General features: G+C 37.7%; 1 protein-coding gene across 2 annotated transcripts in view; it reads right to left on the reverse strand.

Annotated features, from left to right (window-relative positions):
- Nucleotides 1-23,517, reverse strand: part of Clec14a (C-type lectin domain containing 14A) — a 67,383-nt gene extending 43,866 nt beyond the window's left edge. Inside the window, exon 1 of one of the 2 annotated variants that reach the window (XM_037211031.1) lies at nucleotides 22,460-23,517. In XM_037211031.1, coding sequence (XP_037066926.1) covers nucleotides 22,460-23,092 — 633 coding nt within the window. In that variant the 5' untranslated portion in view covers nucleotides 23,093-23,517. Of the gene's footprint in view, nucleotides 1-17,417 lie in introns of those variants that run through there. The other variant, XM_028885107.2, reaches the window with a different exon arrangement.
- Nucleotides 23,518-25,422: the final 1,905 nt, after the last annotated feature.

Consider the following 25,422-nt stretch of genomic DNA (forward strand, 5'->3'; position numbering starts at 1 on the left):
TGGATGTAGTCTCGGAAGCCACATTCTGTGGACATGTAAGGGCCATACAGACATCTGCTCAACTCTAATGACTTCCAGCATGTGTGAGATTAAACATGAGTCCTTGTCACAATTGCCAAGTGTCTTTCTTTAGCACAGAGTCTCCCCTTCTTGGGAGAACCCCCCCCCCCACACACACACACTGTTCATGTCAGGTTCTTGAGACGAAATGGGGAGGTGAAGACTGGAAAGATGGAGAGTACCGGCAAGAACACATTCCAGGAAAGAAGGTGGCGTATATCAGAGGCAAAAGACACTAAACAGAGATACACAGGCAACTTCTACAGGACTAAAGCTATAAACGTTGTGTATTTACCATTGTACATGTATAAGTGTCTATACAAACCAAAGCACATGGACTCAGGGGCAGAAAATCTGTCTTCCCCTCGATGCTTGTTCAAATCACTTGCCAGTGTCTCCATTTATTCAATAAGAGGTTTACAGTGTCCCTTATCTGCAAGGCACCACACAGTCGAAACTTTCATTGGGACCACCAGCTCCCCAGTAATGACATGGAGTGCCAGAGTCCAGCTCCGGATGAGGGCAGGGTCTGAAGATGGGTGGATGCAAGAGCGGCGATGAAGGAATCAAATATGGGACATGTTTTAGTTTCTTTTTAGGAGAGATGGACAGAGAGGAAGCATACAGGAGACATCCCCAATGGGCCAGGTCCCAGCAAAGGATGTAAGGAGTTGGCAGGGGAAGGAAGTGAGCCAGGCCATGGTGGTTGGGAGAGTCTTGCATCCTGACTGACTAGCAGCCAGAGTGTTTATTTATACAGAATATAGTAAGCAGGGACACACTCATGATGCTCCAAAACATAGATCATATCATTTTTGGTTTTGGACATATGTTTCACTTCCTTTTTGCTCATCTTTTAGTCATCATTAATAAACTATGACAGAACAGAATTATCATCTCCAGTCATTTCTCCTCAAGTTTTGATATCATTAATAAACAGAGTTATCATTCTTACTCATCAGCCCCATAACCCAAATTTTGAGAATCTAGAGGCATGTGACAGCCTGTTCTCAGGCTGGTAGCTTTGGTTGCTTCAAGGACACTAGACCACAACAAAATCTTCAACCACTCTGGGCATTTTGCCATGTTCCAAGCAGTGTATTATTAACTCTTAGTGGTCAGAGTGCCCAGGAAAAACCTCAGGCCAAAGCTGATGTAGTTATTATTCATATTCTGGCATAATAAATCAATGTTCACATTTATATCTTTATAGGATTTGTCTGTATGTCTGATCCTGGCATTCTGTTGTTCCTCGGTCATACGACATTAGAGTGGCTCTGCATGAGCTAACTATTCTAAGAGAAGGAGATCCTGACACCTCATATTTTATCATCTTTCCACTCTATACTTTGTTCATCAATATGTCTTTCTGTAGGGCAGAATTGTATGCCACATAATTGTCTGAGTGTATAGTTGAAAGAGGCTTGTAATCTGAACTGTGGACAACTCTTCTAACCTACCAAATCTTGTTGATCTTTTTGAGTTTACTTTATTGTGATTATCTTGTTCCTGAGTAAGCACAGGGACAGATGTTTCAAGAATGTCATGTTGGGTGATGGTGGTGGTGTATGCCTTTAATCCCAATACTTGAGAGGCAGAGCCAGGTGGATCTCTGTAAGTTCAAGACTAGCCTGGTCTACAGAGCGAGATCCAGGACAGGCACCAAAACTACACAGAGAAACCCTGTCTCAAAATACAAGAAACAAACAAACAAGGAATGCTTCATAGCCTCATGAAGGGACCTCTGGATTCTTTATATTGTCACAACCTCCAAGGTGTAAGGAAGACCTTCAAGTAGATAAGGATATCTCCCTAAAAGCAGAGGGAATAGTATGTTTAGGACTGTTCTGGGGAAGCTTAGAAGCAGCATTCCTGGGAGAAGGCATAAATGATTCAATTTTGCATACAAATATTAAAAGTGACCCAAATATGCAACAGGTGGAGATGAAAACCAAAGGTGGCAGGGCAGCCATCATGCAGCTCAGCTCTGCTGGATCTTTGTCAAGCAGCTGTTCTGGCTTTATGACTTCTGCCATTCCATTCAGATATGGCTGTGCCAGTGGGGACATATTATTAATTATAAAAGCTCAACCAATAGCTTAGGTTTGCTCTTAAGTAGTTCTTTTAACTTAAATTAACCCATACCTTTTAATCTACATTGTTGTATGTGGCTCAGTTACCTTTGCTGTGTACTCCCCATGCTGCTTCCTTTCCATCTACCCAGAAACTCCACCTTTTTCCTTCCCAGTGTCCTCTGTGTCTGGCTGTCCAGTCTATACCTCCTGCCTAGCTAAGGGCTGTTTAGCTTTTTATTACACCAACAAGAGGGTGCCTTGTCAAAGATATATCTTCACTGTAGCTAGAGTTTTCCTGCCTTGCCCACAGTCAGGACAACTCTTTGTCACCCACCAGTCCCACAGCCGCTCAGACCCAGCCAAGTAAACACAGAGACTTATATTGCTTACAAAATGTATGGCTGTGGCAGGCTTCTTGCTAACTGTTCTTATAGCTTAAATTAATCCATTTCCATAAATCTATACCTTGCCACGTGGCTGGTGGCTTACCAGTGTCTTCACATGCTGATGGTCATGGCGGTGGCTGGCAGTGTCTCTCTGCCTCAGCCTTCCGCTTCCCAGAATTCTCCTCTCTCCTTGTCCCACCTACTTCCTGCCTGGCCACTGGCCAATCAGTGTTTTATTTATTGACCAATCAGAGCAATTTGACATACAGACCATCCCACAGCACTTCACAGTGTACAAAAAGATTATTCCTCACCATTTCCCCCTTTTGTCTAAATAAAAAGGAAAGGGTTCAACTAGAACACAGTAAAACTATATATAATAATAACAATTATTAGGTAAGAATTACATTCACAATGTCCAATCCATTTTTGTTTTGTAGTTTTGGAGAAAATACTCCAGTATGTATCCCATCTTGCTGAGTCTAAAGTTCTGTACCTAATTTATCTTCTAACGTAATTAAGGAAAACTATAACTGTAATGATCTAGTCTTTAACTCCATCAAAGACCCCAGACGGATATAATATTACCTTAGTAAACAGGATGTGAAGAACAAGCAATTTCCAAAACTAAAAGAAATGACAGAAAAACCTGGCTGCCTGGACAGGTTCCTCTGCAACATTGGGGCATCCAGCACTGCTGGAAAAAACCCAGGCAGACCACGATCCCTGCTTCATGGGATACTTTAATTAAAGAAGACACACAATAACTAATTCAACAAAACTATAGTTTAATGTAAAGGACAAAACTAACTTATTGGTGAAATTATTAAGGCCACTCCACATAGTTAAAACGGAGGTTTATTTTGTGGGGTAACTTACAAATGAAGGGATAGGTAACACAGTCTGGGAAAGGCGTGGTGCAGTCTGGTGGTGTTCTCTGGAGAACTCTGCTTGGGTCTACTACCTCCAGCATCCAGGGTCCAGGAACCAAGAGAGCCAGCCCATGCGAATCTCAGGTCTTCAGGGGTCCTCCCTCGGCTGCGCCTTGTAGGCGTGACAGTTAGCGAAGCCTCAATGGGGGTAGTACTCCAGATCAAAGCTGGAACGGCTAACCACTATACTAACTGCTTTATTTCTATTGATTTTTCCCTCCTCAAGGTAAAAAAGTTTAGGTAGACCTCAGCAGGAGCAAAAATCAACTTTAATCAGTTGGGACTTTGAATATAGCTCATTTGGGTAGTACTAGCTTGATGCACAGACCACAAATGATGAATGTTTAGAATCATTTCCACCACATCTTCTGTCCATAATCCAAACGCTTTGTTCAAAAGACAAGTTCGGTGAGCTCTGGAGACCTGGAATTATCTATCTGTACCTTCATCTATACCTATCATCTATTTAATATTTATCTATCTATCTGTCTATCATCTAATCAACACTTTCCCCCTTTGCTTCCAACTTTAGCCTGTAAGTCTTCCTTTAAGCTTAAGAAATAGTCAAGTTTGGGTGGCAGAAAGGTTATATGGATGTTGGGACAGGAAAGACAGTGGTGACATTTTTGGATAAGAGCCAAAGCACTACACACAATAAATTGGTTTTGACTCCGTTTCTGTTTTTTTTTTTCCCATTTATTTATTCATTGGTTCAACGATTTATTGGGTAGCAGAGTTGGGATTGTTATTGTAAACTCTAGTTCCATAGGCTTTGAAGTAAAGTGACTAGAGTGCCTACAGATCCCCGTACTCAAAATATAGTTGAGACCATCCTGTTATTATTGAAAACTGAGTCCTTTGCCATGGGCTTATCTTGGGGTCTGGAACTGCCAGAATTATTCATATCTGCACCCACTCTTACTCCCTCAGACAATGGCACCTCAGCAAATGTAATTTTAAATCCCAAGACTCCTGATACTTGTGCTGTAAGGGTCTGACAGTGGTCTTCAGAGAGGAGGGTGTGTAAGTGGAGAGGTGGAGGAAGGATATTTAGAGAAACAGAATCCATCTGAGTGAATTAGTTATAGTGTGTTTGCAAGAAGACAAGAAAGCTTGAGAAAAGAGAGTACTTCAAGTTTTAATTACTTGAGAGAGAATGTTTGAGTTCATAGAAAAGCACTGAAGAATACAGACAAAAAAAATACCTTTGTTCCACACTTGAGTTATTATGTAAATATCATAAAGAGAAAAACCTAAGGTATCCAAGAGACCTTTGAGCAATAATGCATAATGTAGCTACTAAATTATTTTAAGGACTTAAATTTATTTTAAGAATCAAAGTCAACAGTAATTTCAACCCACTTATCCTCTCTGCCTAATTATAACTTAGTTGGAAAACTCTAGCAATGACTTCTGATGTGGAAGCAATTTATTCTTCTATTGTGTAAGGTATTGCCCTTGATTTCAACAGCATGCAGTACTATAGAAAGACTCCCCCCCAGAAGTCATACGGATTTCAGAAAATTGGTTTGGGGTTAAGGCAACTGGGCAAAAGTCCTTGAAGGAAGGAACGTTTGAAGTGGAGTTTTCATGTGAAATTATTTTAGCATGTCAGCTGGTAATGACTGGCATTCCAAGATGCAGAGATACATGTTGTTAAATTTGGATGCATCTCAAAATCAAATCACTGGTCATTCCATCTGTCAAAGTGTGCAGACTTACAGTGGGCTAAGTAGTCTGACTTCATGGCCTGTGAAGGTCTGGGACCCCTTTGAGCACCACAGTTTAAAGTTAGAGCAGTACATTAAGAAGGCTCTGATAACAGGCTGGAGAAGAGAGGCAGAGAATAAATAGAAGAAGCTGAATAATGAGATTTCTCCTTGTGCTGGTAGTTCAGAACAGGGCAGACTTCATAGATAGATAATCAAAAGGGACGTGGGGAAAAGAGCAAAGGTAAAAATAGAAGTGTCTCAAATGATCAAGGAAAATATTTAGCCCGTAAATGGAAGAGTTAGCCAACTCGCCCATATCCACTCTGAGAAATACAAGCTTAAACTCTATTTGAAATTTTCTTTAAAAGTAGATTTTTAATATTCTGAACACACAAAAACTTAGAAATAACTGAGCTAGTTTAATTCTGTATTTCTACATTACATGAACATTTTAGAAACAAAATTATATATTATACATACAATTATTTATCAATCAGGAATAAAATGAATTGATAAAGATTTTTTAAAAGTAATGTGACAAAGTTCAAATGAAGGTCTTAATACCTGAGACCAAGAATCTCCTGGCATCAGCCTACATTTTCCAAATCACCCACCAAAGGGAACATAAATAAGAAGGGAAACTTAGTTCTGACTTAACTTTCACAGAAACCTGAAAAGTTCAATCAGATGTGGCTGATCCGCAGGATCATGGACATTTTACTGCCTGTGAAACTACTGACTCCCTTGCCATTCCAAGGAGGGGAGCATCTTTTGTTAAAATGAGAGGCTTTGCAGTCCTGCATTTGATAACTCTCAATAATTCTGCAGGCTCCAGCTTGGGAAAAGCTATCGTAGATGCTGTAGCTAAATGACAGTTGATTAATATGGCAGCTTACCAAAGGAAGGAGAGGCATAGTAAATAGCCTGAAATGTGAAATGTGTCGGACAAGCACAACACGGTGAGAAAAATAGGATAGAATACTTTTCGCGACTTGCATTGCATATATCCCGACCATATGTTGAAATTATAGCACCCAGTACCAATGACTGTGCGTTTATTTGAAACTGGGATCTTCGCAGATGCAATGAAGTTAAAGTGTGATCGTACTAGATTAGGAAAAACCTTAAATTTGTTATGTCTGTTTTTGTAGGAAGGCTGAATGACAATAGAAGCAGAGGTTGGAAGCTATGTAAACAGAGGAACGCCAGTGACTACCACTAGCCCTGAGATATTAGGACAAAACAATAATTGTTTCCAAAAGGCTTCAGGAGAAGCATAGGCCCCCAAGACCTTAATGTAGGACCTCTATCTTCCAAAAGTGTCACAGAATTAATTTTCATTGTCATAAGTAGTGTTAAGACAATAGCTTGTGACAATTTGTTAAAGTTGCCACAGGATACTAATACAAATGGTGATGTCAATTTTAGCAAGCAAGATACTGAACAAAAACTGAAAAGAAAGGTCTAGCTAAATAAACATCCACAGGGTATTTAAAAATCTCCACTATAATCTACTGGAACTAGGAAGGGTATGCACACAAGATTGTAAACTGCCCAGGAAAAATTGGCCTGAATGATGTCAAGGCCCTGCCAGAGCACCATGGTAAGCCCAGGGCATTTGTAGATTTCATGAGAATTAAAGGCCCACTCTGTATATATAAAACAGATAAATACTGAACTATTTTACAAAAAAAAATGGGGACTTTAATCGTTTTAAGACAGTTCTATTCAATTAATAGATAGCCACTAAGCTAGCCAGACACAGCTAAGAGAGAGTCCAGGGACCACATATGGCATGAAATTCAAATGTTTTATAATAAACCAAGAAAAATAATTGAGCAAGAAAATGAACAGCATACAAGAGCTACAACTGTCAGGACACAGATTTAGAGAGCTACCGTGTATTTTACTTGAAACATCCAGCTTTCAACAAAAAGGTCTGAACTCTTTTAAGGAACAAAACATAAACATAGGGAACTCACTTAAAACAGCAAGAAAAAAAATCACTAATTAAATTAACAGCAGATTATTAGTATTAGAAACTATGATGATCAGAAGACAATTGTACACATAGACAATATCAAAATTAAGACTATTGCTCAGGAGTTCTGTATCTAGCAAAACCATGTTTCTAAGACAGAGAAGAAATTAACACATTTTCAGGTTTAAGGAAACCAAGTCTGGAATTAGAAGATATGGTATTCAAAAATACCAAAAGGAATTCTTCTGCACTACTGGCAACTCTACGCAAAGAAATAAGAATACTAATTTAAAAAAAAATGTTGAGGCCTTCAATATCATAAAACAAATAATAGTATAGGTAAAAGGGCAGATAGGTCCTGATAGTAAGAGACATCAATACCTCATTCTCACCAATAGACAGGTTACCCAGAACAGAAAAAAAAGATCACCAAAGAAACTTCAGAGTTAAGTTGTATTCTAGGTCAAGTGGTCTTAACAGATATATGCAGAGAATTCCATCCAACAGCTGCTGAAAACAAATTCTTCTCAGTGGGCAAGAAATATTCTTAAAAATAGATAATATTTTGGTCCATAAAGCTAGTCTTACTAAATAAAAAAATGATATTTTAATCTTATCAGATCGTTGTGGATTAGAACTACAAACCATGCCAGGGAGACCCTCCTCTTAAGACTAGCTGAATAATACAAACAGACTCCATAGGGAAAGAAAAGAAGAAGAAGAAATCTCAAAGTTGGGTGGGAAGGTGTGGTGGTATTGTGTTCCCCAAAACATTGTGCACCCTAATAAACTTATCTGGAGTCAGAGACAGAACAGCCACTAGATACAAAGGCCAGAAAATGGTGGCACTCACACCTTTAATCCTAGCATTCCAGAGGCAGAAATCCATGTGTTCGAGGATACAGCCAAGCATGGTGACTCACACCTTTAATCCCAGAAAGCAAGCCTTTAATCCCAGGGAGTGATGATAGAAAGGAAAGACATATAAGGTGTGAAGACCAGAAACTAGAAGCATTTGGCTGGTTAAGCATTTGGCTGGTTAAGCTTTTAGGTTTTGAGCAGCACAGTTCATCTGAGAGCGATTCGGATATGAGGACACAGAGGCTTCCAGTCTGAGGAGACAAGATCAGCTGAAAAGTTGGCCAGGTGAGGTTAGTTGTGGCTTGTTCTGTCTATCTGACCATCCAGTGTTCACCGCAATAATTTGCCTCAGGTTTGATTTTATTAATAAGAAGTTTTAAGACTCATGCTACAGGAAGGAATAGACAGGTGGAGAGGATGGGTATGAAAGGAATTGGAGGTTGATATATTAAAAATATATTCTACTAAATTCTCAGAGAATTAATAAAAATATTTTAAAAGAACAAAACAAACAAAGTAGAAATATGTAGCAAAGGAAACTACAGGACATATAGAACCACATTGAGAATAAACAATTCACCTGAATGACATTGAGCCATTGAAGAAAAGATGGTGAAATTTTTTTTAATTGTTAGAATCAAATAAAGTTTTAAGCACTGTCAACATCTGGAATAAAACAAAAGGAGTAATAAAAGGAATATTTATAACTAAGAGGACTAGTATTTAAAAAAATCAAGAGACTTCAAATAACAGTATACTTCAAGGTCTTAGAGAGACAAGAACCGATCCAAAAATAGTATGCAAGAAATAATAAAAATCAGGGCAGAAAATAATGAATGAAAATTAAGAGAGTAATACCTAGGGACAATCAACCATAAAGATAGGTGTTTAAAAAAAATCAAGAGTTATAAATCCATACACAAATCAACTGAAAGAAAGTAGAGAAAACCAAATTAATAAAATTGTATATAAATAAGGAGGCATTATCACAGATCTTAACAAAATACAGAGGATTAGGGGAAACATAGAAAAGCTATATTCAAAAAAATACAGAATAAATAAATAAATTACTAGACACATATGACCCACTAAAATTAAAACAAGAGGATATAAACAAATATGTTCATAACAAGCAATGCAATTCAGATAGTAATGAAAAAGATCTCTCAGCAATGAAAATCTCAGAATTATTGGCATTCACTAGATAGATTCATGAGCTCTTTAAAAAAGATTTTTGTATACATGATGGTGTATGCACATGATCCCAGATATTCAAAAGGCTTAGACATGAGGATTGGACCAGCCTGCTAACCTAACATTACCCTGCTTCAAAATAAAAAGAGTAGCTGTGGATGTAGCTCATGGACAGAACACTTACTTGTATGGGAATGGGCTTAGGTTAACTGTCCAGTATTGAGGGGAAAAAAGAAAGGAAGGAAAAATTAGCACCAATTCTCCTCAAACTCTTCCATTAGAAAAAAAAAAAAAAAACAGTAGGAAACTCATTCTATGAAGCCAAAACTTATTACCCTGATGATATCCAGACAAATATGGTCACAGCACCAAGGAGAAAGTTTCCCTGAAGAACACTGATGACAGACCTTCACAATAAATTATTTGCAAATAGAATTCAACAGTGTATTTAAAAGATCATGTAGCATAATCAAATTGTTTTCATTACAGGGATGGAAGGCTGATTTAATACAATCAGATCAATGTATGTCATGAACACTTGGTGGTAGCAGTTGCATGATCGTCCCCACAGATCAGAAGGACCTTTGACAGAATCAGCACATCTTCAGGATGCAAACTCTGAAGGAGCTGTAAAGAAGCACGAAATTGTGTCATTTACAGAAAAATGGATAACACTGGGGATCAACATGTTTAGTGAAATAATTGAGACTCATAATGGCAGATATCACACTGTTTTCTCTCATATGTGAACTCTGGATTTAAACATAAATATTTTCTTGTCATATATAGTTATTTAAAATGCCTGTCATATATCTATATCACACACAGATATGACAAGAAGGGAGATTGCTTGAGGGGAAAGGACAATTTAAAGGGAGGGATGAATAAGCGAATGTAATGGGGTAGGAAAAAAGTAGTACGTTTTTTCTCTCATGAAGAATTAATCTCTCTCCACCCCCTCCTTCTCTCTCTCTCCCATTTTCTCTCTGTCTCTTATGTGGGTATTCCATGGAAGCAGTAAGAGGCCTCATGGTAGGTGGTAGGCAAAGGAAACAGGATAACGAGCGAATATGAACTAACTATAATGATCTATGTATATGAAAACGTCATTATGAAGCTCATTGTGCATATGCTAACTTAATTTAAATATTGTAATGAGAAAACTATTGATGATCTATTACAGATTTGCTCCAAGAGAAAATAATCTTAAAAGTGGCTCCAAAGTATAATTAGGATTAGATCTTATTGTAAAATAATTATGCTAAAGTTTTGATGAAACTTTGTATTTTGTAAAGTTAAATATATATAATATTTATATTTATATATAATAACATAAACAAGATGATGATATTCCAGTCAATATAATTTGTTAAAGTCATTCATTAGCCAATTAAATTCATTTAGCAATTCAGTTGTTTTATATATAGTTTGTATCTACTGGGTCTAAAACCACAACAGTGAGCATATGACAATCCAGTTAAGAATACATGCTGGCCGGGCAGTGGTGGCACATGCCTTTAATCCCAGCACTCAGGAGACAGAGGCAGGTGGATTTCTGTGAGTTTGAGGCCATCCTGGACTACAGAGTGAGTTCCAGGAAAGGCACAAAGCTATACAGAGAAACTCTGTCTAGAAAAAAACAAAAATAAAAATAAAAATAAAAATACATGCTGCACAGCAAAATACGGAAGCAAACGCATACAGTCCTGTTCTGCAATGCTAGGGTATTGTCATCACTAGCGTCACACTATCTGGACTTAAAAGCAGGAAGAAAGTATTTCAGAAGGCCATGTTGACATTGCCACAAACATTTAAGACAAATTTATATAAAAAAAACCCATGTTGAAACAAAATGATCTTTCTATGTGGTTATAAAGTTTTCTTAGTAGGCTGGAAATCTCTATTTCTAGCAGATAAAAGTCTCAGCACCAATTTTTTTTTCAGAAGGACCAAATTCCATGTATTAAATTGTTGGTAATTTCTGGTCCCCCCTCCAATTTGATAACTTGATTATGTATTCATAATCTTTCTTCTACTAAACCTGAAAACTCTTGCTTCGTGATAGTTTCTAACTAGTAACTAAAGTCACTTATTGATAACAGCATGAGTGTCAAGGCAAAGCTATAGATAACTTTAGCAAACAAACTCTGAGATCTTTTCATCCATGACACCACGTGTTGCTTCTAATATTTACAATGGTATTTTAAATAGCTATATGGTTTTGAAAAAACTCCATTGCCATCAGTTTTCTATGAAGAAGAATGCATGAAAATAAGATGAGATGCCTAGCTGTGTATATTAAAGTCCAACACAGAAATCTCTAAGGATATTGAAAATACTATCAATTCTACTAAATGACTGCCATGGTGTCTCATAAGCCATGCTGGTATGTCACAGTAAATCTGATTCTCAGCCATCAACGTAAGCTTGAGGTAATACATTTTGAAATTTGAATTGATTTTGTGTAAATATATCTTATACTACTTTCATGTACGTACAAACACACACACATGCACACGCAAACACACACCACAGTAGAGAAATGCAGGAGAATGTTTTGAGATGTAGGAACTAAAGAAGATTGTTTATTAATCATTACGTTCTTTTGGAGGGAAGACGTTATTCTAACAATGCTTTAAAACTGAAGTGTGTATAAGTACTAGAAAGAAAAAGAATACTTGTAAAAAGTAGAAGCAGGGATAGCAAGATAGCTCATTGGGTAAGGGAGCTTGACATCAAATCTGATGGCTCGAGTTTAATCCCCTAGAGTCTAGGGCCTAGACTTGCATGGCAGAAGCAGATAACTGACTCTAATAAGTTGAATGAATGAATGAATGAATGAATGAATGAATGAATGAATGAATGAATATATAAATAAATTTAAAATTTATTTTCAGGTGTACAAGTACATATATACAAATGTGAATTTCTTTTCCCCTGCCATGTTTGTCTTCTCCCTAATTTTAAACAAACTGTATAATGAAGTAATTATAAAATTATGATGTTTTATAAATTTATAACCTGACTATAATAGCATGAAGATGAAAAGGAATACAGCAATACGGGAGAGGAATTTTTATATACTATTAAAATTGTATTAATCCTCATTATATAGCTTTTAAGTTAAAATATTATTCTCATGTCATACATTTTTAAAATTTTTACAAAAGGTAAAGAACAACAAAAGAATTAAACTGATATTCTAAAAAATATTTAAAATAAAATAATAAAGTAAGAGAGAGCTAGAAGGTTAAAAAAGACACAAGGCAGAAAGCAAAAGAAGACAGTTTGTGTAAATCCTGTTTTATAGTTAATTACATGAAACACTCAATTCAGAAGATGAAGATTATAAAATGTGTGCATGAAATGGTCCAAATACATACTTTCTAATTTAGAGTCAGTCATGCTGCCATTGTACCATGAGGCTAGTCACACATGTTTTCTAAAGAGAGATGAATTCATGTCAAAGCACAAGATGGTCAGAAACCAAAGGATATATAAAGATACATCAGTCAAGAAATGGCCATAAGACAGTTAGCATTACAATGTTAATATCAGGAAAAAATGGGCTTTAAAACAAACACACATACACAAAAAACTCTCACTAAAGTTAAAGGACAGCACCTGCTAATAATGAAAGGGCTCATCTATCAAGAAATACATTATGAATACACATGTAACTAACAGAACTCCCAAGTAAACAGCCTGGCAGAACTGAAGGAGAAAATGGGCGATGGTAGATACCATCTAAATAACAGCTAACACAGCAAAAGAGAGGTCATCTGGAATAAAAATTTGAACACTGTGAACAAACTGACCTAACAGACTTCTGAAGCACATTACCAAACAACTGCTGAATACACTGTTGTCCCCAGCAGCCATAAAGGGCTTCTCAGGCTCCAGGATAAACCACAATACAAAACTCAGTTCGTGTAAAAGACTGCAACTATAAAATACACTTTCCAGCACGAGGAAATGATAGTAAAATACCACAGGAAAGAATTTCAGTAAGTTTCAAAATATGCAGAAATTAAACATTACCATCCTACATAACTGTTGTATTAAAAGGAAAAAGTCACTAAGAAAATTCAAAACCATCCTGGAGATAAATCAAGCTGATGCCACAATATGACCAAATTTTAAGATTTCTCTAAAGAATTACCTGTGGGTAGACTTATTCTGTAAATTCATATATTATATAGGAATAAAATCAATAACCTAACTTCCTATTATAAGAAACTAGAAAAAGGACAAAATAAAGGCCAAACAAGAAAAAGGGAAGAAATAACAATGATGAATGAGAAATAAATAAAATACAGAATAGAAAAAAAATAGGGGAAACAATTGACCCCCAAATTTGTGTCATTGAAAATATATTTTTAAAAGTTAGAAGTTTGTATACAGTGCTTAAGAAACTCCCACTACCAGATGGGGCTATATCTCTCAATATAGGAGTAACTATACAGAGTACATCACATATGCTGCTGAATCATACCTGTCTGCATAGCTAGAATGTTCCCACTTTTTCATGACCTTTAGAGACCACAGATTTCTTTCATACTATGATATACATTTGCTCAGAGACAGACACTACAGCCAAAAATAGTACAGGGAGATGGCACCACTGCACCAGCTGGAAATAAACTCAACATTTCATTAAAAACTGATACACTGAGTCACAGCTACAAACCAGAGCCGGTTAATAAAGAATACAACACATAGAAGTCATAGTGGTATCCATTTTACCAGATGTTCTGATCTCAACAGAAACACAATAAATATGAAAGGGGGGATATGATACTTGATAAAGATCATATTTCTACTGTAATTTATTCAAAGATAAAAAATGGATAAAATGATTGATAAAGACTTCAAATGAGTTATTGAAAAAGAAATATATATATATGTTTATGTATTAATATAGTGACATACACACATATATAGAGAGATGTATAGATGATGATAGATACAGATATAGATTTAGATTAGATATAAATATAGATAGATGCAGACAATCAATCTTGGACATGAAACATTATGCTAAATTGTCAAATTGTCAAAGGTATAAGGCAAGAAAGAATTTAAAAATCTGAAAGAGAATAGATAGATATAGGTCATACTTAAGGGAAATACCTAAGACTAACAGTATATTTCTAAGCAAAGCAGTACAGGGTAGGTGAGTATGGAACGATATATTTCAAGTCCTAAAGAAAAATAACTGCCAACCAAGGTTACTATATTTAAAATTACTAGAGGAAAGTATTAAGTATAATCAGAGCATGTGGAAGAAATAGAGTCTGAATATACAGTACAATGACCAATGAGATAAACAGTTGGCCTTTTGGGAAAAAAAAGCAAAATTGTCCAAAATTTTATTCAGAGAAAAACTACTAATAAACTTAAAGATAAAAGGGAGATGCTGCAAGTAACATTACAGAAATTCAGATCATTAGGGGTTACTTTGGAAAACCACATGCTAATTAACTTGAAAAACCTGGAAGAAATGGATGAACTTTTGGACACAAATAATCTATCTTATTGAATCAAAAGACCATGAAATATAACTAGAAGATAGCTAATAAGATTTAATCAGCTACAAATAGTTCACCAATGAATAGAAGCCCATGACTTAGATGGCTTCACTGTTAAATTTGACCTGATTTCTAAAGAAGAGTCAACAGACATATCTCTCAAACTATCCCAAAAAAATAAAAGGATGGGGACGCTTTATAAGAGGTTAGCACTGCTTTGTTGCCCACACCTAAAAATAACACACATAAAATTAAACTACAGTTCAGTGCTACCAATAAACATAGATTCAAAGATCTTCAAGGTACTATAAAATAGAATTCAATAGCGTACTGAAAAGATGATGATGGTTACATTCTTGAGATGCAAATACTGTTAATCATACACTAATTTTTCATAAAAAAGACTGAAAATTAAAAATATGTGATAAAATAATTTATCACAGAAAAATAATTTAATAAAATTAGATATCGACTAGTGATAAAAATTCATGAAAAATTAGACATAGAAAGGTCATATGTCAGAACATAATAAAGATTATACATGGCAAGCCTATAGCCAACACCATATTGGAGATAAGAATGGATGGCATGGCCTATAGCATTAGCATCAACACCCACTTCTTTTATCCAATCTATTACTACAAGCATTAGACAAGGGATCAGTCAAGAGAAAGAAATAAAAGGCATAGACTTAGTAGGGAAAGAGATCAATAAGCCACTGTTAGTAGATGATATGATTGTATACATAGTAAAAGCTAAGGATTTCATCACCACGGAAAAGTGAATTCAGTAAACAGCTACACAGCAATAATGAGTTTGCTGAGAAATAAATCATAAAGAAAATCCAGTTTAAAGGAGACATATACACACATGCAAAACAGCGTAGAGATAAACTTAACAAGGAAGTCAAAGACCTTTACAATGAAAATTATGTAACAATGAATAAACTTAAGACACTAGAAGGTAGAAAGGCCAACTATGTTCATGGACTAGAAGAATTAATATTGTTAAAATATCCATACTACTCAAAATGATTTATGTATTGAATACAACATCCATTGAAATACCAATGATATTCCTTACATGACTAAGAAAACAATCCTAAAATTCATAAGGAATTCCAAACGTTTCTGAATAAGCAAAGCAATCTTGAGTAAAAGGAACAAACCTGGATGTATCATAGCATTTTCTTTTAAGACAGTACAAAACCATAGTAACAATAAAGCATTGTATTGGCCCACGAACAAGGCACATAGACTAATGAAATAGAATAGAAGACAAAGGACACATACAATGAGTTCTCAGTCTCCTGATTTTAGGCAAACATGCCAAAACTGCACACTGAAGAAGTGTTGGCCTCCTTTATAAATAGTCCTAGGGAAACTGTATATCTCTAGGAAAAAGATTAAATCTTGACACCTATCTATCACTTTGTACAAAAATCAATTTTAAATCTATCAAAAACGTTGCATTCTACAACTACTAGAGAAAGGCATATCTAAACAGTAAGATATTGGTGTATGCGATGATTTTATGTGTAAGTCTGCAAAAAACACAGGAAAATTTTTAAATATTTACAAAGACTATTATAACAAACAAAAAAAAATCTTTTTGTAGGATGAAACTTCTGCACTTCAGCAGCAGATTTCTCCAATGGGAGAAAATGTGTGCCATCTATATGAAAAAGGACAAACATCCAGAACATATAAACAATGGCAAACAGGGAATCCAATTCACACTGCATAGAAGATCTGAATAGACACTTTTCTGGAGAAGAAATAGAAATGGTTATTAATTTATGAAAAACTACTCAATATCATTAAGCATCAGAAGTCAAATTTATAGTGAGATACCATCTTACTCCAGTTAGAATAACTATGAGTGTTGGTAAAATACTGATAATAATAATAAGAAGAAAAAGAATAACAATATTAATAGTAAAACAAGATAACAAAAGGAGTTGAAGGCATGAAGAAGAAATCCATGCACACTTTGGTGTAAATGTAAACTAGTACAGCCACTGTGGAAACTGCATAACTGAAAATAGAAATGTCATACAATCCAACTATCTCACCGTTGGATATATATCCAAAGGAAATAAAATCAATATACAAAAAAGGTACCTACAATCCTGGGCTTATTGCAGCATTGTTCTCAATAGCCAGGATATAACCTAAGGGTCTATGAACAGATGAATGGATAAATAATTCATGAAGCAGATTGACAACAGATGTGATCCATACACAACATGTTTGAAAATTTAACTCTGAACCCTATTAATTTCCACAAATTAATGTATGTCAATAAAACTTGTGTGTAGTTGGAAGTTTACCTGTGTCCCTCATGGTCCACAGCTACTCAGAGGCAAGTAAACACACAGAGGCTTATATTAATTCAAACTGCTTGGCCATTAGCTCAGGCTTACTACTGACTAGCTTTTACACGTAAACTCAGCCCATTTCTGTTCATCTATATGTCGCCATGTTTCCATAGCTTTACCTGTGTGCCATTACATGCTGCTCCCTGCACAGTGGGCTGGCATCTCCTGACTCAGCCTTCCTCTTCCCAGAATTCTCCTTTTCTGATTATCCTGCCTATACTTCCTGCCTGGCTATTGGCCAATCAGTGTTTTATTAAACCAGTGTACAAAAGCATTATCCCATAGCAGTTGTGCTTGAAGAAATATTGGTGATGAAAATGTTCTTTTATTTACAATGATGGCTGAACAATTTTGTAAGTCTATTACATTTTTATTATGTTTCCAATAGGAGGATAATATGATAGGCTAAACATGCTTTATTAAAATTGTTAACAAATGACAGATAAACATCAAGAACAAGAGAACATCTAAACTAATTAATCATTAGCTAAATTAACTAACTTTTAATTCATGGTTCAAACAAACAGAAACAAAGGAATAACACACAAATGGAAAAGGGGATGTTACTAAGTACAAATACTATTAGTAATTTAATGACAGCAAGTTGGATAATAAGTAAGCAGAAACATGTTCAGAGGTAAAGTATAGCATTATCTGGCAACTTACTCATTAACAGTTATGTAAAACAACTGTATTTCAATGATTATTGGATATATATTATTTTCTTCTTTTCTCTCTTATTGAAAACGGATTCTTTTCTCATACAATGTCTCTTATGTTAGAGAAAAAGACATAATTTTATTCATTTTTTTATGTTTTCAGAACTTTCTTATTCTTTGGTAATTTCTTGCATGTATACATGGAATTAAAATCCTCTCCACTGCTCACATTCCCCTCCATCTCCTCTCATACCACACACCACCACATCTTCCTCCCAACTTCATATCCTCTTTTCTTTTTAATCCACCAAACTCTAATTGGAAGCATGTAGGACTATCCATTGGGAAAATGAGCCATACCTGTGAAGAAGACTGATTCTCCCTCTCTCAGAACTACCAACTGCCGATAACTCTTCAGTGGCAGGTAGGGCCTTCTGGACCCATCCTTTGTCCAATGTAGAATGCTGTGTGGCTTGATTTTGTGCAGGTGTTGTGCAGGCAACCATAACCGCTGTGAGTATATGAGCACAATGGCTCTGTCATGTCCCAAAGACAGTTTTACATCATCCCCCATGACCTTTGGTTCTGGCTATCTTTCTGTTCCCTCTTCCATGATTTAAAGCTCACAGATGCCCACTTGGCAGCTGGGCACTCATTCTCTGTATTTTGCTCAGTTGTGAGTCTCTTTGTTAACTACAATGCTTTGAGAAAAAAAAAAAAAGCTTCCCTAATGAGGTGGTGGGTGCTGCATAGATCTATGGTTATAACAATAAGTTTTTGGAAAGAGGTTTGATACTATATCTGTTTAGCAAAATAATGATACTTGGTTCATGCCTAGGGCCTACGAGCTCCCCAGCCATGATTCTTAGTCATATGAGTTTCTTCCTGTGGAGCAAGCCTTAAGTCAATTGTGAACCTGTGAGTTGTTTGTTATCCCTTTAACATTCATGCAAAACAGCTGTTTTTAGTGAATTTGCCATCTCACTATGTATAACATTTTAAAAAGAAAGAAAAATAGAAAATTGTTTCCATCTCAGGCTACTATTCTTTGCAAGGCTCACTAATTAAAAAAAAGAAAGAAAAAAAGACTGTCAAAGTTCAGCCAACAACCAACTGCCTCTAATCCCAGTAAAATTCATTAAAGCACAATTTCTAAGACTTGCACATGAAAGTCTGACCTTGAGGTCTAGGATGGGGAAGAGCTTTAGAATCACCTTCTTTTGTGTGGCTATGGAATGGATGACTCAAATGAAGAGGAAGTCACTCTGGGTATAAAGAATAGAAGAACTGAAGTGCATGGAAAGTCACATTTTATACAAAAATTGATGTTATTATATAAGATTTGGATGGGTTTAGAGTAGAAAGAAAGACTGCAGGAGAGATAACACATTTAATTGTAATAAAATGGGTGAGCAAGAAACTGAACGATGAATGTGAGAGCAGAAGGTTTTAACTGACAAGGGAATTAACCTCAAAGATGTTGAGAAAGTAAGAGATAGTAGAGAAATAGTAGTAAGAACATTACTGCTAGCTACAAATAGACTCGAGAGATCGTGTGTTTGACTGGCCTTATTCTCCCATTGTATTAACATTTCTGGGAGGCCATCACCATACTCAGAAATCAAAGGAAGGTCTTTGTTGTCTGGTCTGTCAAGAAATTTAAGATGTAAACAAATAATGTTCTTTAATTTTTTCTTTGATCCATAAAGGAGAATAACAGGGGACAATGGCCAAGCAATTGGGTTGTCATGATTTTTTCTTCACATAGGGTATTTAGAGCCATAGATCCACACTGTCATCTGTTGCATGTTGTGTGATAAGTTAATTATGCATGCCCTGTTTTGTTGAAAGAATAATATAAGGGCATCTTTCTTTAATACAAAATTTTTATGTTTATGCATTTACACACATACACATGCACTTAGCTCTGCATGTATTATATAAGTGCATATATCTATATATATGCAGAAAGGTGTGTGAGTGTGTGTGTTCAGTCCATTTACAGATGAGGCTATTTTTCGAATTATAAAAATCAAACAGGATATATTCTACTAGAATAGGTTTCACCACTACTGAGAGATTATACAGTGGAGAGAACAACTATAATGCTAAGAGCAAGTAAAACTGAAATACATAGCTGACAAGTTGAGGAATTTTAGATGAGCCATTTAGCCATGAAATTGTTAGCTTCCATTTAGAATTGAAGAGCCTTAACAGTTGATAATTCACATTATTTTTTATTTTATTTAACTGTAACTATTTAAAATATAATCCAACATATGAAACAATCTATCAATTTATTCCTTCAGTGATATAATATTAAACACAAAGAATTATATTTAGAACATAGATTCATATATTGAGCTCTCTTAATTTTCTGGATTACTTTATAATTGTCTATTTGTTAACTTTAAATTAACTTTCCTTAATATGCACAGTACAATGAAGAGTATAAAAAGTGATTCTAGAAAAATATAGCCCAATTTTTATCCTAATTTAATTTCCTCCTGTGGGTAAGCTTATTTCACTGTATCTTTTCACACACCAACCTTTTCAACACTTAAAAAAAAAATCTTAGCATATTAACTGAAATATTCTCCAAGGCCTTTGGATTCCACAAAATTGTTACTGTTATTATACTTTAATTATTTACCACCAAAATGTGAGGTTTTTATTATTTATTAATACCTCAAGTCATAACAAGATGCTACATTTTTATTTATCATTTTTCTTACACTATTAATTCTGTGGAAAGCTATTTCCCATAGCTTTGTCTGTGAAGATTCTTGTTCAGTTTTAACAGTCCCCTGATGCACACGCACTGTCATTGTAGACACACTCTATTGAGAAGAAACAGAAATGGCTTGACATTCAGGGTTTTTTCCCCCCATAGATCAAATAGGGCACAAGAATCCAGCAGCTTTGGAAAAAGCCAACCTTCTTTCGCTTTAATGCACCCAGAAGATCTCAGATCAATACTTAGCATTAACGTTTTAATTGAGAATTAACATCATCGTAATTGGAAGTGAGGATCAGCATCCTGATGTCCACAAGGTGGTTTGGAGAAGAAGGTTATTACACAGCAAGCGCAAACATTGGAACAGGAAGATACAAATCATTTGTTTCCTTGGGCAAGGACACACAGTAAACACTTGGATTGGTGGTCAACTGTAATTTGCTTCTAGAGTCAGAAACCGGCAACATTGCACTTAGGATTTATAGCAGAGCACACTGTCCCAGTGACTTTGAAAGCAAAGGATAACAGAATAAAGGGAAACTTCATTAGTTCTGAAAGAGCTGGGGTATAAGGATTTTTCCCCCAAAGCACAGAATGTACTGCTGTCTCTTCCCAGCATACCCCTCCAGCCAGTTGTTGCCTTCAGCATGTTATATTCCTAAATAAACCCCCTCTGCAAAAGTCTAACACATTTTAGTCTAGGCTTAGTCTAGTCTAAGCCATGTTTTATTATTTCCCTCAATATTTCAAGTCAATGTATTCCTAGCCTGAATAATATAGACATTTCTTTCTCATTTTGATGGAATGAATGTTCTAAAAATTACGTTGTTATTTATTTGCTTCCAGTATATATACTGGAAATATTCAAGAACTTCTCCAAATTCCCTAGAACACAGGAAAACGCCTCCTTCCATTATCCACCCCATCTTCCAGTACCAGCCTAAGGCCCACTACCACCTCTTCCACTTTCAGGGAATGAATGTGCTTTTCAGATTTAGCTCCTTGGTGGAGTAAAGAGAATTTATGGGAAGGGCAACTTCTGTAGGAACCATCATGGCGGAAATCTCTTTTTCCCCGTTTATTGGAATTGAAAGTCTGCACAAGACGCGCCCATTGGGTTGTTTACCTAGGTGTCCCCTGAGCCAAGAGAGGACCCAGCCAGTGAGGCACCCTCAGCTGGGCCCCGCAGACCACAGTCCCCAACCTTTACCCCATTGTCAGTACAATGTGTAGAATTGGGGCTCAAAGCAGTGGCCTCAGCATTGCTTTCCACACCCCGTGAGTCCAAAGCTTCCTTCCTTGTCCTGGAGGAAGGGCTCTTGTGGAAACAGAGTTTGAAAAGTCCCAGCACTGTCATGGTCAAAATCACCAACACTATTACTGCTATGCTCACAAGTATGAAGACCACGGTGGAGGAGTCAAAAGTCGGGGAAACAGAGGGGGATGTGTAGTTCAATGTGGGGATCATGCTTCCTGATGGTGTGACGGTGACTTTTGGCTTGGCTTGTGGGGATTTTTGAACAGTAGGTAAGGTACTCTGTGTTCCCCACTGAAGAATCTCAGGAATAGATGTGGCAAAACTGTCTTGTCCAGTGATCTGGGGCTTCTCTCCTAGCTTGCCTGGCAACGTTCTGTTTGTCACTGGGCTGGCTGGAGTGACTGATACGTGCCTGGTGGGCAGCTCGGTTCCAGGAATGGTTGGCTGTCCTTCCCGTTTGGCCTCACAAGAGCGTCTGTCCTTCCCCAGCTCAAAGCCTGCAGTACATTCGCAGGCGAAGCCTCCCAAGTGGTCTAGGCAGTCAGGGAGCTCCACACACTTGCCAGCGCGAAGGTACCTCCCAGAGCAAGGGCAGAGCACGGCCCCAGGGAAAAGCCCGTCCCAGCGCGCTCTTGTCTCTTCCTGGATGCAGGTGGCGGAGACAGAGAGGTCCCCGGGACATATCACACTCACCTCAGTCCCAGGAGGGCTGAAGTCCAGCGCGGAGCTGCTCAGCCGGAAAGGCGCTCGGAAACTCAAGTTAGAGGCAGCTCCGGGACGCGGCATGGGACACAGGGCCTCAAACTGATACTTGCATAAGTAGCCATCGGCGCGCAGGTGACAGCGCATCTCCTTCCAGCCTGCAGGCTCCACTCCCCCGGTGACCTGGAGTCCCGCGCACTTTCGCACGGTGCAGGAAAGTTGTGGTTCCTCCACCCACGGCAGTGTGTCGTCCTCCGAGTCATCTGTGTCCGAGGACAGCCAGGAGAAACCCCTCAGTGGCTCTCTCTCTAGCGTACACTGGGAACGGCCACGCTCCAGAGCCACCCAGAACAGAAGGTCCTTGGAGCCTCCGCCAGGCCCGGGACCCGCACGCAGGAGAGCCAGCACTGCTGGCAGCTCGGAGCCCGAGTGCACGGTGCTGAGAGTCCCGCCGCGCAGGCTGCAGGCCTCCTCGGCTGCCCGCCTCTTGATGGTAGCGTGGTGCAAGCTGTAGCAAGCCCCCGAGGCTGAACAGGCAGCGCGATCTGCGGTGGGGTGCTCACTACTCCCTGGCCTGGGCCAGAACGCAGGACAGAGGAGGCACAGGGCAAGAGCTGGCCTCATCCTGGAGACTCAGGGTGCACAACTGCTCCCAAGTCCCTGGCTTGTCCGAGGGAACCAATCTGCCTGTGCAGTCACCGCCCTCTACAGCCCTTTCTACCATCATGTGTGCCCTCCCCTCCCCTCTCCTGAACCCTCATCCTCCAGCAGCCAAAACTCCCCACCAGACTCACTTGGCCAACTGCTTCCCCTAGGCCGTGACAGGAAATGTGTCCAGAGCTCTGCCAGGCTCCCTGTGGCCCTGATTTATTCAGGGGTCAGGAACACAGCTGGCGTCTCAGCGCTGGAAACACACTGGGCCAACCGAGTCCAATGCCCCACGTAGATAAGCAGGAGAAAAGAAAGTTGCCACTGAGATCAAGTGAGTCTCTTTCCTTGCTCACGACTTATCTGGACTTGGGATCTCAGAATGCAGTGATGATCGTGGGCAGGAAGGACCCGAGCAGAGAGAGGAACTTGCCTGTGACCATAAGCCCACATCCCCCCATTGTGTTTGTGTCCGGGACTGTGGAGTTGGCGTCAGTATGATTTGTAGACTGTTCCAGGCTTGGGGAGGTTTCCTGAGCAAGGAAAGGAATCTTGTGAGAATTGTTCTTGTGTCTTTCTAAGCCTGAAGTCTTGCTGTTAAACCACTGATTTCCAGGGGCTCTCAAAGGAAATCCAGTCATGCTAGCTGCCAGTCAGAGAATCTAAAATTCCTTTGGGATTTTCCATGGGAAACCGCTCCTCTAGTCAGCACTTGCCTTAAAAGTTTACTTTTTACTTCTACTTGTTCATCTTTAAAATACCTATGTTCCTTGAAGGGGGTGGGATGAGATCTACACCAAGGTGACACATAGCTACAGGTCCTAACTGTTAGCTTGTTAAGCTTCCTCATCACTACATGGGTGCAAAAATTTTTCAAGCTAATAGGTCATACACAAATGAGTTCACGTCTTATTAAGGCCAAGAACAACTGTGTGTGACTTTCTCCTTGAACTATGTAAATATCTTTGCTCCCATAATTGTCTGCCGGTATTTATAGCAGAAAGTATAAAAGGAACATAAAAGTTCAAAACACCTTTTTTTTGAAAATTAAACTATTTATTCTGTTACATTACACACTCTACACTGGAAAATAATACTCTGTAATCTGAGAGATGATGGAATCAGCCGCTCCAGGTTCCGATGGCTGTTGTGTTCTCCTGTGTTCAACCGGTTCAGTTGAAGTGGGGCAGAGCTGAAGAGAAAGGTTTGAAAGGAAGGTTAAAGTCAGCATTATGGATGCTCTTTAATGTTTGTGTGGCAACTTAGAGAATTTTATAGAGTCTTATAAAGTGTGTCATTTATCTGTCTTGACTCACAGTGGCAAATATCATGTACTTAGAAACAGATAGACTTTCAGCTTAACCCCTTTAAAGGTGCACCACACTTCTACATTGTCTGTAGTCAGAGTGAACGTTGCCATCTCTGTTGCATCCAGATGCACTTTTTGATGCATCTCTAATGCATCCTGAAGATGGCTTTGCTGGATGGAGCTGTTGAGGTTAGCAAGATGCAAGGAGATGTCACGGTAGCATCTGTGTGCTCCCCTCTCATTTTTTGTCATTGCTGTCACTCTTCTGAGAAGTCCACATATCCTAAGAGGAGACAGTGACAGGAGGAATCCTCACCAAACTAGCCTGACAAGTTTGACACAGGCTTTTCTCCTACTCTTCTGTTTCTCACATTAAAAGGACATTCCTTTGTTCTTCCTTTCTAATGCCTGAGACATACAAACACGACTTTGCATTTACATTAAGTAACAGTGTTTTATAAGAAAGAAATTTGAAAAAAATCTGAAAATCGAATTCAGTGAATTTCTACAATGCATAATCTCTTAGATCAGTTCTGTATGTTTTTGGAATCTCATGACAGTGCCCATGTACTGTGGTGTATTTTGACAAAATCTTTTTCAGAGCTAAGTAGTCAATGGAAGTTCTTAGATATTTCAAAAGTCACTTGGCGTGAGAACTGTTCTAGAGTAAGCAAGAGTGGATAACTGGGAGCTTTATAAATGCATGCTCTTACTTTCTGGCATTCTGTGTAGTGGGGTATTGAAAGAGAGGAACAAACTGGCCAAGATGATTGTATATCATAGCTCTGACCGTGCTTGAAAGCATGTGAAAGAATTAGAGGGAAAAATCACCCCAAAGGAAGACTTGTCTAATTTTTAATTAACTACTTATTATCTTACACACAACTAACATGATTCAAAATATATAATAAACCTGAAATAATAGATAGAAAGAAGGCTTTTATTTTTAGCCATATGATTACTAGATATCATTGTACCCCCACCAAATTTCAAATAC

The sequence above is a fragment of the Peromyscus leucopus genome, chromosome 15 (genome assembly GCF_004664715.2).
Source record: "Peromyscus leucopus breed LL Stock chromosome 15, UCI_PerLeu_2.1, whole genome shotgun sequence".
NCBI lineage: Eukaryota > Metazoa > Chordata > Mammalia > Rodentia > Cricetidae > Peromyscus > Peromyscus leucopus.